This window comes from Sciurus vulgaris (genome assembly GCF_902686455.1).
Source record: "Sciurus vulgaris genome assembly, chromosome: 15".
NCBI lineage: Eukaryota > Metazoa > Chordata > Mammalia > Rodentia > Sciuridae > Sciurus > Sciurus vulgaris.
Window position 1 is genome coordinate 37,255,968 of NC_136476.1, and position 17,529 is coordinate 37,273,496.

A 17,529-nucleotide genomic window follows, 5' to 3' on the forward strand; every position below is an offset into this window, starting at 1 on the left:
TTCTTTTTATTATTATTATGAGGAGAAGCCTTGAAAGAAATAACATTGGTAAAGTAATGAGAGTTCAGAGTTCACTTTTTCAGTAAGTTTATGGAATTTCTGTGTGAGTGTATATGTATGTGTGTCTCTCCATCCTTTTTAAAGAACTTTAATACACAGGACAGATTGACTGTCATATACGATATCTTCCCTCTCCTAGTTTACAATGTCATTTGGGAAATAAACACTGAATAGAGAAGCTTGAAATAATGATATATGTATTTGAGTGCTAAAGTAAAAAGGACAGGTGGTAAAAGCTACAGATATTCAGATATTCACTATGGGCTAAGGTGATTAAGAAAGCTTTTCTGAGAAACGGCAGCCTGTGAATCTTGAGCAAAATTAAAATAACCATTTCTTTTCTCCAGTGGAGGCTGAGCTTTGGCAAATTTTTAAGCCCTGATTTGTTTTGCCCCCACCACCCAGCCTATTCCAAATGGTCTCCCCATACCATGTAACCCATGCTCACAGAAGGAAAAATCATTGTCCTAGGGCAAGGGTTCTTGAGAGTAAAAGTTGAAATCAGCAGTAGGAAAGCAAAGAAGTAAATGGCAAGTAGTGATTCATTTTCCTACATAACTTTTACATGTAGTGATTCCCCCATTCAGGATTCTCCTTTTTGATGATAGGTTCCAATAGTTTTGAACTGAGAGTAGAGGATCTTGCATTTATTTTTGGCAATTTACTTGGGTAACACACTGTTTGGCCAATCACAAAGCAAGCTTTGAGATACAGAGCCAGAGAGATGATTTCTTGGGTTTTTCCTTATGACAGTGCAGACCCCTCTGCTATCCTACCACTTGGCTTTCTCTGGTCATTGCACTTCCTTACCCCTTCATCTGAACACTAGGATAGTCTTTCCAGGATCTGGTCTGCTCTGTTTCTCAGCATTTCATTCCTGTCCAATCTTTTCCACCCTCTTAGCTCCTTAGCCAACAGCACATCTGTTGTTTCCAGAGAGATATCTCTGGTCCACTGCCTATTGCCCAGGGTCCTGGGCACCTTCAGCCCTAACCAGCATCTCTCATGAGACCCTGAGCTATAGGACTATGGGCTGAACTAGTATGTTCCTAACTGAGGTCTGGAGTTCCAGGAGGACTAGAAAATTCTGTAAGAAGTACAAAGATGAAATTGAGTACTAACAACTTTTTTTTAATCTAATAATCTCTAATCTTATTATGTCCAACTGCTAAAATTATCAGGTATTCCAAAGAGTGTGATGATTGAATCTACGCTTCATTCCAGTAATAACTGGCATTTTTACAAGCCCTTTCCAGTAGACTAGACTAAACCAGACTAGACTAGACAAGACCATCCATTACCCTTAGAGCACTGTCACCAAGTCAATTAGCACTGTGGTACCAGCTCAGATGCATGGTAGTGGGTCACCTCTGCTCCCTTTTGCCCACCTGCTCTCATCAGAGCAGCAACTGAACTACAGCCATGGTGGATTAGGGGCACCCTTGCCACCTGCCTGTCTGGGCCAGAAGTTTCTACAATATCAGTGAGAGAAGGCAATTTACTTAGCTAACCAGAAGCTCACAAACTGCCCTTTACTCAATAGAAAAGAAAAATGCTTTTGCTGACCTTTATCTGGGAAAGCCATTGTGTACCTGCTGATGTCCTCACGTTTATTTTCCTTGGTTCCTTTGATTGAACTTGCCCACACACACATTCCCACTGCCCTCTAGCTCTCCCTTGACACTGCAATCAATTGCTGTGGACGGGGGCCAGTTTTCGTCTTCTCATCTGCTTTTAGGTGAGACGTCATTATATTGCATTAAAACACTGAGACATTGTAATTATAGGAAGAGCTTGGTTCAGAACATTCTTTATTCTTATTAGCATAGGGAGGTCAAAATTACATATGCCAGATGTGTTCAGCTCCTTACATCAACATTCTAAGGTGTCAAACTGAAGCTTTCAGCATGCTCTAGAGAATTAGCACGTGATGATTGAGGATTCAGGGTTTATGAAGCTACAAAACTAATGATAACAAGGGGCCAAACTGGCCAGAATTAAGAAAACCAGAGGAAAGGGCCATGGCAGGCTCACTGACATGAATAATATTTAGCCATCAGAATCAGCATCAGGTTAGCCTCATCTTTGTTATTTTAAGCATTTGTTTCTACTTTAAAATGAAAAATTAAGAAGATACTATGAAGACAGGTGCAAGGATACAACTAATGATAAATGCATGTATACATCTATCATCATAACACCACTGCAGAGATCGCATGATACTATGGAAAGCATGGCAGCTTTAGAGCTCTGTAGAACCATCCTGCTATCCCTTAGCTGTGTGACCTTTAACAAGTCACTGAAACTCTCTGAGCCTCATGTTTCCCATTCTAACTCAAATGTGGAAAATAATGTTGTTTTAGGATTAGATTTAATGTAAATAAAATATCCCTTACATGTGGTAGGCATAGAATAAGTGCTGGTTGTCACTGTTATCGTTAAAGAAAGAATGTGATTGTAGAGAAGGGGAAAGCAGGAATGTTATCCATGTGACCAAAACCAAGCAAGATTATGTGACCAGTGATTCAGATGCCTCCTAACTGGTTTTATCTATTTAAAGTAAAGAGATCCCAAGCCAACCAAGGTGGTGTGTGTCTGTAATTCCAGCAACCTGGGAGGCTGAGGCAAGAGGATTCCAAGTTCAAGACCAGCCTCCACAACTTAACTAGACCCATCTCAAAATAAGATATAAAGAGTTGGGGGTGCAACTCAGTGGTAGATGGCCTCTAATTCAATCCTCAGTACCACAAAAATAAATAAAGAGATCTTTTTTCATTTCTAATCTCTTCAAATGCAAGTATACAGCCTCAAAATTTATGGTCATTTCACAGAACTCACTAAGAGCAATATTCTTCCAAAGCAGCCTGTTTTCTTTCCTTCTACATGGTGTTTGCTAGCCCCGCCTTGAAACCAAGACTCCTCATTATCATCCCTTCCTTCCTTTTGGAGCTTTTCTTGGTAACCTCTAGGGAGATGAAAAAATACTTGCTCCACCTTTTTATCTTTTAACCAGACCAAAAGGCAAGTACTGGCCCCAATACGAGGCTTCTCCAAATATGGTGATGTTCCATCCTCCCGGCTTTGACCATAAGAAGCTGTGATCTCTCCCCAACACATACAATCTCAGGATTCAGTTTCTAGCATTGCAAAAAGAACCCATAGTGCAGAATAGTATCTCTGGGTTTAAATGAATTTTCTGACCCTTCCATTTTTTTCCAGAGAATGAACAGCTTCCCAAGTGTGATGACCACACATATCAAGAGAGCGAGAGGTTTTTGTGAGATGAAAAAGAAGAAAGCTTTCCAAAGAGTGTTATTAATTCTACAATTCTATATCCCTAAGACAGCAGAAATTAGGTACCCTTTTTTTAGGTATGCGGTTTTTGTTTTAAAGGAGGGAATGGATCATTGTCTATTCTCATTAGGAAAGACTTGAGTGCTCCATGAATCAGTTGCAGTGTTATATGATCTGTAAGTTTTCTTCTCTCTCTCTCTCTCTCTCTCTCTCTCTCTCTCTCTCTCTCTCTTTTCCTAACTAGCAGTCCTAGGCTTTCTGAGGAATATTTCCATATTCCCATCCAAACTCTAAAAGCTGACCTAGAGTTTGGCATTTACCAATTGTTCTTGGCCCTGTTTCCCTTACATCCTAGGTGTTTAGTCCACATGTCAAGATCAGTAGCAGAGAAGTGGGCTATCTTAAAATAACCTGAGGGCAAGATCCATCAGTTTACCCTTCATAAAAGGAGTTGGAACACTGAGCAAGCTTAGAAATGTTTAACAAAGACAGGCCCTGTGATTCAGTTGCACTTGATACTTCTTTATTTATAATGTAGCTGGAGTAAAGAGTAAGCCTCTCAATTGTCCGTGGAACTCCCTTTAATATAATAAATAGTCCACGTCTTGCCCAACAGTCTAAATATTGTATGGCGCGTCACTCTGTCTTCATGAGATTAATTGTTCATGTTAGGTACTTTTTCCTTCTCTTTCAGTTTTAGAATGTTTTCTCAACCTTATACTTTTAAGAGTCATTAAAGAATTATTGTCTCACATTACCCCTTTTTAAAAAGAGAAGTTGTAATTTCCGTAAGCACCCATTTCACTTGAAAGTAATTGTTTTTATAATATAAATTGGGGTTTTTAAAGTTTGGTTCTTGAACTACCTATATTTGAATTGCCTGGTTATCTGGACTTGTGATACCACCGTTTACCGGTGACTAGTCCTGCTTCTTCAGGTGTTGAAGTATAACGCCAGAGAAGCACACGGAGGCAAGCAGAGAGTAGAAAGTAAGCTTTATTAAAGAAAAGTAAAAGCAGACTTCTCCCGGGTGGAAGAAGGGGGCCCAAAGGTGGAATCCATAGGATGAGCAAATCTTGTCCTTTTTATAGGTTTTATTCTCCTGTTCTTTTCTCTTTCCTTCCTGCCTACACGATTAGACCCGGTTCTGCATAAAGTGAGAAGGGATGGGAAGGGGGAGGGCCAAGGTGATTCAGGCAGGTAAGGGCCCAGGGGGCATCAATTAGCATCTCCTTGTCTGCAGTCCCTGACAAGGGCAGGTAAGTTTGGTAATCAATAGGCTCTGCAGGTCCTTGACATTCCATTCTCCCAGGACTGTCTCCAACTTCCCGAGGCAGATGGCTTTCATGGCCCCCATTTCGTCCATCTGACCCGATTCCCTATTTCTACACTAACTGCCTGTCCCTAGTTTTGGCTTCACTTGGGCCCAGAAATTTGCATTTTAGCAAGTTTCCAACTGGTAGCTTTGTACATTCAAATATATAAATCACTAAATTGCTAAGAAGCCTCCTGAATGTGTCTAAATTAATTCTTGAGTTTTGTTTTGTTTTTTTCTTAACCACAGACATTATCTTTCATTTTGGGCAGTGTCTAGAATTTATAATTTTGTTAGAACAAATTGTCTATTTTCAGCCTACATTTTATTTATTTTAATTTTTAATTTTTTGTCCTAATTAGTTGTACATGACAGTAGAATGCATTTATACATTTTGATAGATCATACATAAATGGAGTATAAGCTCTCATTTTTCTGATTATACATATTGTAGGATCACATCTGTCATGCAGTCATATATGTACATGAGGTAATAATGTCTGCTTCACTCTACTGTTCTTCCTACCTCCATACCCATTTTCCTCCCTTCCCTGCCCTCTACCTAATATAAAGTAACTCTATTCTTCCCTATCCGCCCCCTGCCTTATTGTGAGTTAGCATCTGCATATCAGAGAAAATATTTGGTCTTTGGTGTTTGGGGTTTGGCTTATTTCACTTAGCATGATATTCTCTAACTCTGTCCATTTACCAACAAATGCCAGAATTTCATTCTTCTTTAAAGCTGGGTAATATTCCACTGTATATATACATATCACATTTTCTTTATTCATTAATTTATTGAAGGACATCTAGGTTGGTTCCATAGTTTAGCTATTGTTAATTGAGCTGCTATAAACATTGATGTGTTTGTGTCACTATAGTATGTTGACTTTAGGTCAGTTGGGTATAAACCAAGGAGTGGGATTACTGGGTCAAATGGTGGTTGCATTCCAAGTTTTCTGAGGAATCTTCATACTGCTTTCCATAAACGGTTGCACCAATTTGCATTCCCACCAGGAATGAATGAGTGGACCTTTTTCCCCACATCCTTGCCAACATTTATTGTTGTTTGTATCCTTGATAATTGCCATTCTGATTGGAGTGAGATGAAATCTTAGTTTTGATTTGCATTTCTCTAATTACTAGATAGAGATGTTGAACATTTTTCATATATTTGTTAATTGATTGTATATATTCTATGAAGTGCCTGTTCAGTTCCCTAGCCCATTTATTGATGGGGTTATTTGTTTTTTTGGTGTTAAGTTTTTTGAGTTCTTTATATATCCTAGAGATTCATGCTTTATCTGAGATGCATGTGGTAAAGATTTTCTCCCAATCTATAGGCTCTCTCTTCACATTACTGATCATTTCTTTGGCCAAAAAGAAGTTTTTTAGTTTGGGTTCATCCCATTTATTGATTCTTGGTTTAACTTCCTGTGCTTTAGGGGTCTTCTTAAGGAAGTCAGATCCTAGGCTGACATGGTGAAGATTTGGGCCTACTTTTTCTTCTAGTAGTCAAAGTGTCTCTGTTCTAGTGCCTGAGTCTTTGATCCGCAATGAGTTGAGTTTCATGCAGGGTGAGAAATAAGGGTTTAATTTCATTTTGTTGCATGTGACTTTCCATTTTTCCCAGCGCCTTTTGTTGAATAAGCTATCTTTTCTCCAGTGAATGTTTTTGGCACCCTTGTCTAGTATAAGATACCTGTGTTTATGTGGGTTTGTCTCTTTGTCTTCTATTCCTTACCATTGATCTGCATGTCTCAGCCTACATTCTAAAATGCACATGATTTTATCTGCTACATACCAGAAAGATTAGAAATAAGGAGGGAATGGAAATGCTGGCTTGGGATAAGATGGTACAGAATCACAAATTGAAATGTTACTGTTACCGTCCTTTATTTTTGTGGCAATAGAACTAAGGTGAGCACAGTGGTGACCCGGGCAAGGGCCGTTTGCTGGTCGTGTGGTAAGATAAACCAAGTTACCACTGCCACTTCTATCTGGAGGCAGAGTCCCTCACACAGCCCAGGTCCTTCAGTCCCTCCTCCTCCAAAGTTGTACTGGCATCCAGGAAGCACCATATAGTACACTAGTTCTTCAACTTTCCTGTTGTTTCCTGCAGATCCATGACTCAGGGCCTGCAGATAGCATGGTCCAGTTCATCTTCTACCAGCCTATCATCCACCGGTGGAGGGAGACGGATTTCTTCCCCTGCTCAGCAACCTGTGGAGGAGGTAATGGTGTTGATTTAACCTAGACACTGTGGGCTTCTGTGAGGAACCGTTGGCTATTATAAGAGTGGAATAACTTCTGCATGGAAGAAATGGACTGTTGTGTAGATCCAGTCCCTTCTTCTCCATGGAGCCAAATCCTGAAGTCTTCCCGTAATGCAGACCTCAGGGGAAATGCCACAGACACATCTCCTCCTAGAGACACCCATGAAGGGGAGCAATCTCTGCTTCTTTCCTTGATTTCATGGAAAGCCCATGATAATTTGGCAGCAGTATTGCCCTAAGGCATTTCTGGTTGAGGTGATGTCATTCATTCAGTTATCAGGTGAAGAGTTTGTCAGGCTGACTTGAGTAAAGGAAATAGTCTATTACTAGAACAAAAAAATCACTACATTGCAGACTTAAGGCCAGTTATTTTTTGGTTTCACCCCATCATCAATGCATTAAAGGGAATGCCATGACTTTATATGTTCATTAAAATGCATTTCTCCTAAAAGCTCATGAAATGAATTCCTGTCTCCACTTATCACATGGATGGTATTTTGTGTTACTGGAAAAGATTTTGTTTTTCTCTTCCATTTTCTGTTCTTTATATTTTTCCTGACTACATAACAATTGCTTTGAATATTTTTTACAATAATTTATGTTGTCATTTCCCTGTAACAGATCACTTAGGTCATTTAAATCTTTCTACTATTGTAACATAATGAATAACCTCATTCCTCAGTATTTTTCTTTTTTTTAGATGATTTACTTGGGATAAATACTCAATAGAAAGAACACTAGATGAAGGAGTTTCTGAAATTTTGTGGCCATTGGCATATATTGCCAAGCAGTATGTGAATATTTTATGAAAACTAACAAGCAGTATGTGAATATTTTAGATCAATTGCCAACTCTTATAGATTATCTTGTAAGTTTTTCTAATATAATGGGCATGAAATTGTGAATATATGTATATGTATATTCCTTTGAAAATTAGCATATCAAATACATTCTACCCTAGCTCCAATTGACTAAATAGTTTATCAACATAAGTATCACTAAATTATTTTGGCAAGAGATAAAAGGATGATACTGCAAAACAGAGACAAGTGATAATTCACCAATTTTTTGAGACAGTAAGAATATATGAAGTAGTTCACCTGTAGCTGTCTTATCTCTGTGCCTACCATGTGAATGAACCACTAGAAATGTGGTTCTACAGAACAGTGTTGGATTTTAGCTTAACAGTAGTAAGTCAAAATAGCATCAAGTGCTTTTACTCACTTGTTCAATAACTACTAATTCAACATTTTAAGCACTTCAGTAGAATAGCTTTTCTGGTTGCCCTATCTGTCCTGAATAGAAAATTGCTTTGTTTAAAAATAAACTGCCAATTACTTTGATGCTTCATAGGAAGCCATTATTTTGATATATTTATTAATAACTACCATAGAAAATAGTTTTAAAGAAAGCAATCCAAGGAAAGAATTTCTTTTTTTTTCTTTCTAAACAAATATCATGCTTTGTGAGAGAGAGCAATTCAATTATATGCACACTACACCAGGTTCACATAGAGATGCTGTGAGAGTATAGTTTTCATAAACCTGACAATAACTCACTATAAATAAGGCAATTAGTGTTAGATTCATATATATCCAACCCCTTTGGCCTCATTTTGCTCACATTTAAGGGAAGAAGCAGAACTGTGTTTTCAAATGTTTTCAGATATTGAACTCTTTGTTCAAAGGAAATCTTACTCAGGAAACCCAGATAAAAGGAAAACTTCTCTCAGTGAAGTTATGTGGGATGTGGAGACCTGCATTTATCTCACTTCATGGGTCAGGTTTGAAAATTACTAAAGAAATGATCTCTAAGATCCCTTTTCCACTTCTGGCTCCAGATTCAACTGGTTGTTCATTTTATCCAGTGTAAAGAATTTCTATTCCAAAGTACTTGTGAAACTTCAGAAAACATAATCATCTGACCACTCTGGTAATTGACTTCATGTTCATTCTAACTTTTCACGTCATATGCACTATAATGTATTCAAAGCAATGGGTTTAGGTTGGTAAATTATGGTTTTGAAAATCATCATCTCAGGTTTATAATTTTATTATCTGTATCCACATTTTTCTGCATGATAAATTCTGTCCTTGAGTATAAATTGTCAGGTGTATAAATTATAATGTGTTTTACTTGTCATAAAATTAGCTGCTTTGTAGTACAATGAATTTTAAAATAAAAATTACATTTACTCATCTAAAATATCATTTTGCTACTTGATTTTCTTATAAAGCAAAAAGTTTGATGGAACATGTGTTCTTACCCATTGCTTTCATTACTTTCCATGCTTTTCATCTTTCCAATAGAATTTTAAAAGGCCTTTTTTTAGGTCTTTAATGAACAATTAATTTTTGTGGGTGGTCTGAGAACACTGCCTCAAGCCAGGAAATCTGGCTTAAAAGTCTCCTTCTGATTTCCTAAAATTTTTTGCAAGTCCCTTAACAATTTAAATTCTTGCTTCCTAATATATATTTAGCAATAACAGTATTCAACTACTGGCCAGGGAGAATATACTTGAAGGATTGGTTAGGGTTAGAATGATACAATTTTTTTTTTAAGTCTGTGTGCACTTATTTTTCACCCCAGGAATCTAAGTCTTGATCACCACCCACCAGGGATGTACAGGACATTACAGAAGCAGGTAGAAAAGATAAAACACATGATAATAAAACTATTACTCAGCAACTTTTAAAAAGAGGCTTCTCTACAATGATTTCCATTATTAAATGTAATTATAATGTACCAATAAAATGTTGTTAAAAATAGGATTCTCTAAACAGTGCAGATTTGCAGATAGAGACTAATAAACAAGGGCTAGAGGCTTAATTTAAAGAGAAACGGCAAAAGATTTTGGAGAAGGCAAAAATTAAGCAGAGAGGGGATTTTCATTTGTTGTTTTTTTTAGTTTAAAGAAATGGGATTCATGGTGGCTATTGCTGGGATCTTAATTGTCCATTTACTCACATCAATCCATTTAGGTTGAATTTAGGCCAAAAAAAAAAAAAAGTTCCCTGGCACCTGGCAGAACTGACCCTATACCAATGGTCTTTTTTGGATATAAAATCTGTGTTCAATTTTTATATTACGCCAAAGAAATAAAAAGAATAGTTCTTCTCTTTTTACAAAGTCTTATAATCTGGCTATGCCCTCATGTAATTCAAGCTCTGTAATATAATTTAATTATTACAGTGAGTGGATTACTTGAAACAACAAAAAAAAAACACACAGTATTTGAGGCCTGCAAAAATTAATGAGCCTTCCAATTATGTGTCTTTTTTCCTGGAAATGACTGGGGCATTGGGGAATAATTTCCACTAATGTGAGATGGCCAAAACACATAAAGCAATATATTGCCTTGGTATGTGCCTTTAAACTTGCCTGGTTGGTTTGATCCTTGCAGGCTACCAGCTGACATCGGCTGAGTGTTATGATCTCCGAAGCAACCGCGTGGTTGCCGATCAGTACTGTCACTATTACCCAGAGAACATCAAACCCAAACCCAAGCTTCAGGAGTGCAACTTGGATCCTTGTCCAGCCAGGTCAGTCCTATCTACTAGTTGATTTATCATAAACATAAATCAGATCTCAAGTAAGCTTCTCAAATTCAAATGAAGTTTTAAATCAAAAATAAAATGACAAGTGCTGCTGTCAAGTGTCCCTTCCTAGTTTTGTGTCATTAATCCCTGGGCTCCTGCTGCTGTGTGAAGTCATCTCAGGGCCTGAGGACTTTCCTTTTGTAAGGTAGTATGTGAAGCACTTTCAGAGTCATTTTCTCTTCTGACTTCTTTGCATTCCACTTCATTGTTTCTCAGACAAGATCCAGGCCAGTGAACTGTTGGATGTTCTTAACCAATGTGATGGCACAATGCTGGTAGGATCTTTCCATTTTCTCTCTGTCCCTGATCAGGGACATGATCATCACAGACCATGTTTCAGGGTCAGAGCTGGCCCCTTCTCACTTGTAGGTAGATGGTTCATACTGATTAATTAGAGTCAGAACCAACCTTAGAAGAGTTCAGCTACCTTTGAACAAATTCAGCCTTTGCTGAATGGAAAGCAGGATATATTTCCAAGGTCATATTTTTTAAAGGTCTTTTTAATTAGAAGCTTTAAAAATTTAAGCACTTATCACTTTCACACATCATTGTTTGCTTTTTTGGAAATCCCAATTGGCCTTCAGATTATTTTCTGGATCAAAATTCAGCCTGGCCAATGAAATATCTCAAACAATGAGAAATCATGGAAAGGCAGATCAAGAATCCTGTCCTGACTGGAGCACTTGCTTTAACAACTACAACACTTTCTAGTGATTCTCTTTAGTAACAGTTCACTCACCCTTGATTTATGAGAGAGGACATAGAAAATTCTTCCCTATGAAAGTAATCGCAAAGACCAAAAGATAAAATATCCTTTTTCAAACTCCTTGGATTTCTGAGAAACACTGCAATGTGAATTTTAAAATCAGAGTTTAATAATTATAATGCATAAAAAGAAAATTTTGAAGAGTTACTAGTATATGAGCAATGCCAATGCTGATCACTCTATCTTGAGGTTATAAGTAAGGCAATTTTAATTTTTGTTTTCTGCTGTTACCTTTTCAAACTTTATGTTCTTGTCTTCTCTCTACCTTATATTCATGAATTCTAAATTCTCTAAGTGATATGAAATTGCTATTATTAATTAACTTATAGGAACCATATTACTGGCCTCATAAAAGTGAACCCATTAAAGAAACAAAAAGAATAGATATTTTATAATTTAGGTGAAGTTTAATTTCATATTATACCAGAATACTATATATTAAAAAGTTGAATATGATATAAAAACTAAATAAAGTATTAAAATTTGCCTGGATTTCATTATTTTGGAAACAGTTAAGCATTTGATATATTTTTAGCTCTGATAATTATAACCCATGCAATTGAAGCCTATGTGAAAATCATCCTGTTTTACATTTTTAACCATATCTGTACATAGGAAAACTAGTGTGTAGAAAGCATATATATCTCAGCTCAGACAGGCCAATTCAGCCGTAGACTGACATTGGAAGTCTTATCAACATATTTCCATTAAAATTTGTATGTATATTTCTGGGAGAAATGAAGAATTAATTCCCTCCTACTACGTAAAGTTTTCCCCACTAGGGAAAAAAAAACTTCAGCAAAGAAATTACTACAGAAGAAAATTGTGAATTAAAAACATTTTGGTAATAATTTGAAGAAAATGTTTATAATTAGAAATATTTACTCATTCTTTCTGGCCTCTGATTTTCACCCACTCTTCTCTGTGGGAGTAACATTTTTGGCCCATTTCTTATTACCCAAAAGCAAAAGGCTACATTCAAAGACGTCTGCGTGTGCAATTTATGCTTTTTCCTGTGTTATTTTAAAATATCTAATACAGCACATGTATAAATGTTGGGACAGGTGGCTACTTAAAAAAGAAGAAGTAGAAAGAAAAGTGAGAAAAGGAAAATGAAAAAGTAAGTCATAGGCAAATGTCAGGAAGCTGCTTTTTTACTGAAGAAGTAATTAGACAAAGCTGTAAAAATTAAGACTTACCAGTGGGAGAGGCTTAAGGGAAAACTCTTTTGGAAAATGGAAATGTACTACCCCAAGGTTGAGATATTTCAGGAATTGCTATGGAACTCATGGAACTCTTTTGAATACCTGAAGCAAAGGGAGAGTCTGAGAAAAGTAGGTAGAAGAGATTCTTTAATAGGTCTGCTTTCCCATCAGATGGAGAAAATCAGACCCTTAAAGTAACTGTTTGCTACCTACAGATGCAACTGTCTGATAGTAACATCAAGGGTGACACAGTGACATTAAAACCAACAACAACCATTTTTGTGTCCAAAATTAGAAACTCCCCAAAGGAAAAACATAGACATTCTGAGTACGAAGCTACATATTTTTGAACTTCATAAAAAATTTATTATTGAGATATTTACTCATTTTCTGTACTCACTGAGATTTTTTATCTCTTCTAGTATTTAGAAGGAAAATGCTATTCAGAGAGTCAAGCTTATTACCTTTCAAGATCAAGAAGCTTGTGAATAGCAAAAAATGACACTAAGTAATTAAGCCTAGAACTTCAGTTGTATCACTTTACCCTTCTGGACCTCAGTTTTCTTAGCCACACCAAGTTGGGAGTGAGAGGGATAGGATTGTTTAGTACATTTAATTATTGGTTTTCAAATACTGCCCACAGAATCTGTTGTTTCACAGGGTTGCTTCATTAAGTTTCATTTTATGTATTTTAAAACAATAATTCACAAAAGATAAATTCAAACATACTGAACAAGTGATTTTCACTGATTCAAGGTAAGTTAAATTATAAAAATCTTCATAGCAACTGCAAAAATATACTAGCAAAACAAATATTTTTTGTCCTCATCAAGTTCTTTCATTGTCCATTTAATTAAAAAATTAAGTATTCTAAGATTACAAAAGGAGCTATAAAAACTGTTACTGTTAGCAACTACTTCTCTGTGATAATAAAAATCTTCTTGTTATATATATCTAAAACCAAAGAAAGCAGAAATAAACTGGATATGACCACCAGTAGCATATCCCTGATACCCACCTTTTGGCGTTTACCAAAATAGCATCACCATTCTCATTATTTTGCTTTATAATAAGTAAAAGTTATACATTTGAACCAATTATCAAATTTTATGAGTATATACCATAGTGTCAGGTGTCAGGTCTTATGCATAATTTAAAGCCTTTCAATGACAGAATTCCAAAATATTTTTAATTCACTGCTTGTTCTTATGTCCATGGCCCCTTCCAACTTCCAACTGAATGTTCATTAAGTATCAGTCAATATTTTAGTTTTAGGAAGTTCACAAATCTCTTAAATAGGTGAACAACTGGAAATTGTCCTAAGTCCATAGAGATCTGGGATAGGCACAGATCACCATAGGCATGAAGAATCTCCAGAATAGAGAGAGGCATCTATCCATCCCTCCATTTACCATTTGTCAGGTTTGGGTTCTCATTATTTTCCTTTTTTCTTTGCTTTCCCATCTTGTTTTTTGTTCCTTTCCCCTGCCCCCATTGCTTCTCTTTCTTACACTTACAATGACATCCAAAGGCCACCATGGTTGTAGTTTAGTTCATTCAGTGATTCTTGAGGTGAAAGAGATTGTTGATATCTGGTCTATTCTTATCAAATTAACTTTTATGTTTTTCTGGCTTTTTTTCTGATTCTAAATGCTAACTTGGAAACACTGATGAGTTCAAACAATAGAACTCACTAATAATCACAGATGGCCATGTTAGTTCTTTTGCTGTGTTTCTTTCCAGTCTTACCTCTAGCTCATAGTCCATACAGTAGACACCTGGAATTCCAAGATCTGGCATAAACTGTTTCCACTCTTTGTAAGACTAGTTGGAATGGCCTTGACATGTTATAACTTGACCTTTTTCTGAGGCAGGGATTTGAGTCAGTTGCCCTGCAATACCAACACTGAGCTTAGCTAACTGCCCAGGAGTTTCATCCCAAGAGGACATTGTGGCTCTTGCTGGTGACATTTATGCAGTTATTTTTATGAAGTAATAAAAATACTTAGTTTCCTAGCCAAAAGTAGTCTCAAAAAGGGAGCCAATACTCGAAGCTTATAAGGGAAGTTAAGAGAAAATGAAGTATAACGATTTAATGACTTTTTGCTAAAATTACTAATACTTTTTCACTGGCAACCCAGAGCTGTGACATGACTAAGGCTGCCATACTCCCTAGGCATGATTATCATAGCTTCAAGTGGTTGTCCACACTGGAGCATTCTCGGAAGCCAAGAGACATATGCTTCGGGTTTATCAGAGTTCTGGTGCAAATTTAGTTTTCTGTTTTGTACTTTTAACACTATGTTAATGGGTCCTTTCCCATGTAACTAGGGGATCTAAAGTGAATTCCTCTCATATGCCTGCCATGCTATAATCATGGCTTCTAAGTTATACCAAGAGAAGTTTGTTTTGAAATTTGTGCAGTAGTCTGTGCCATTTCTATGTCTTGGGTGAAAGATCTAGTCTATCGTGTAGCCAGAAATCTTCACAGTGTGTCTATGCTTCAATAACAACTAAAAAGGCATCATTTTAATGCAGCTAATAAGCATGTTTTCAGAGCAGCTTCAAATGTGGAACATGCAACATTTGGCCTTATGTATTGTAGTCCATGAGACAGGTAGGACTGTTAAATCTGTTGGAGGAGGGGGGCATTGTGTAAGACTCTGGGAGAGGATCAGAGAACCACCTTTGCAGGTTTGTTTGGCACAGACCTTTAGTTTTCCCTCCAAGGCAGTAATGAAGGGGACTTAAAGTGGCAAGGCTTGGACAAGTCAATAAGCTCTCATTCATCACACTACCATGGTCGCAGCCTCTAACAAACAGATCCTTTCTTTGCTGGAGCTGCATCCAGATTCATCCTTCCTTCAAAGAATTTAGACCAACAGTCCTAAGCAAATGTCCAAACTTGTATGTTGCAGTGGTAGCTTTGATGGGTTCAAATGGATTACAGGGAGGGGATGCAGTTCCATTTAGTTTGATAGTAAATTGCATAAATTATTTCTGGCTAGGGACCCAATTGCAAAAAACAAGTCTCAGAACTGAATACCATTGTAACTATAAAGAAATATTCTGCATCAGGAGAGGTGGTTCATGCAGTAGGCATGTAAAAACCTGAATCTTCATGCTAACTTGATGACCAGCCAGTCAACAGTAATATAGCCAGATGGTCAGGAGTGGGAACTCTGGAATAAAACAGCCTGGCTTAAGATCCTGGCTCTGCCACTTACTAGTTGAGTAGCCTTTGGCAAATTATATATTCTCACTAAGCCTCAGTTTTTCATCCTGTGAAGTGAGGATAATAACCATACTTACCTCACAAAGTTGTCATGGCATAACACATTTAAAGAGCTTAGTGGAGTGCCTGACACATGATAAGCACTCAATAAATGGTTGCTGCAGCTATTATGACTTACGATCATGGCTATGATGATGTTGATGTTACCTCAGAGAAACTCCTAAACTCTCCAGAAATCAGCTTCCTCAACCATGAAAGAAATAGATGGAATTCTAATTCTCTGAGTCCCAGAAGGGTAGTTCTCTATTTGTTGTAACAAGAGACAAAATTCCTAGGAAAATATCATCTTGAAAGTAAATGAGATTTTTTAAATGTAATCATGAGAAATTAGGATAATTAGCAACTCCTAAAATCTCGGTTCACAAGTGTCTGATAACCCCACTTAACAAGCTGTGAGACATTGCCATGTAACTCACATGGGACCTACGCCATATATGTCTTCGAAAAGGAAAACTCAATATATGAACTAGAAAATGGCTGACTTATTTAGCAATTAATGTGTTATAAAATGATTTCATCATGGAGGTCATGTAATACCTAATTTTATTACAGCAGGTAAATGACTTAGAAAAGTATCACCTTCCTTCCTTCTGGTGAGTCTCATTTAAATATACTGTTCTGAGCAGCAAATGAGTAAGCAATAAGAAAAACCACCATGAAATCTTATTCCCACTTTCATGCATTATTTATAACAAGATAAATGAAGCAGTTCTGGTTCTTTTTAGAATGCATGAGCATTCCCTTCCCAAACTTATTGATACGTAACAATAATTTAGTTATCAGGGCAATCTAATTTTTCTACTAAGCCAGCTCATCAGTGGGAGTAAGTTCACATCTTATATTACATTTTGAAGTCTTAAAAAGTATAATTATTTGTGTGATTATTTTAATGAGCTTGTGAGTTAATTGAATAGGTATGGTCCTCATCCTCATTTTTAATCTCAGTCTTTTAGTTTTTAGCTATGTGACTTAACTAGCTAAGTAACCTCTCTGCTTAATGTCTCTAGGCCTGATTTTTGCCATATGTGAGATGAATATAATATTCCTATCAAAGAGTAACAGTGACAATTCTGTGAAATAATGCATATAAAGCTTTCAAGGTGCCAAGCCCTCAACACATCTCCAGCTATCATTACTAAATCGAGTCTCAAACTGGTAAAAGGACTTGTATAATGTCACTCCTACTGAAGTTTATAAGGTGCTTCCATCTGTTGTCTCCTGTTAGTTTTACAATCCCAAGAAAGTTAATGAGCTGGAGATTGTCATCTGTCTTACGGAATCTGAAACTCAGAAAGGTAAAGTGAGCTGTACCAAGTTGGGGTGGGCAAAAGCAAGCTGGAATATGGACGTAAGTGCTCCCAGTCCACAGGGGGAACCTGACCACCCCAAGTGTAGCACTCATGCTTTCATATCCCACAGTCGCCACTGCTCTGCACAGTGCCTTCGGCAACCTGTGAATTTGGTTCCATCACAACACAGACCTCCACAGCCAGCACAGAACCGCAGACAGTTTCAATGTGAAGTGTGGGTATTTGAATTGACTTCATATCTAGGTTAAGCAAACTATCTAGGTTAAGCAAGCTTCTTTCATATCAAAATGAATACTGGTATCTACTCATATCAAACAATGTCCAAATCACTCCGTAAAGGAAGAGGTAAACAAAATTTAAGGAAATATTAGTCCCAACTATTTAAAAGCAATTCAGACATTGCATGCAT

The 17,529-nt window shown here is 37.0% G+C and overlaps 1 protein-coding gene across 3 annotated transcripts in view; it reads left to right on the forward strand.

Moving 5' to 3' along the window:
* The window catches only part of ADAMTSL1 (ADAMTS like 1), a 381,058-nt gene that overhangs the window by 148,441 nt on the left and 215,088 nt on the right, over positions 1-17,529 (forward strand). For all 3 annotated transcript variants that reach the window (XM_079113153.1, XM_079113154.1, XM_079113152.1), the window contains exons 8-9: positions 6,792-6,903; positions 10,349-10,487. In XM_079113153.1, the coding sequence (XP_078969279.1) occupies positions 6,792-6,903; positions 10,349-10,487 (251 nt within the window). The remainder of the gene's footprint in view (positions 1-6,791; positions 6,904-10,348; positions 10,488-17,529) is intronic.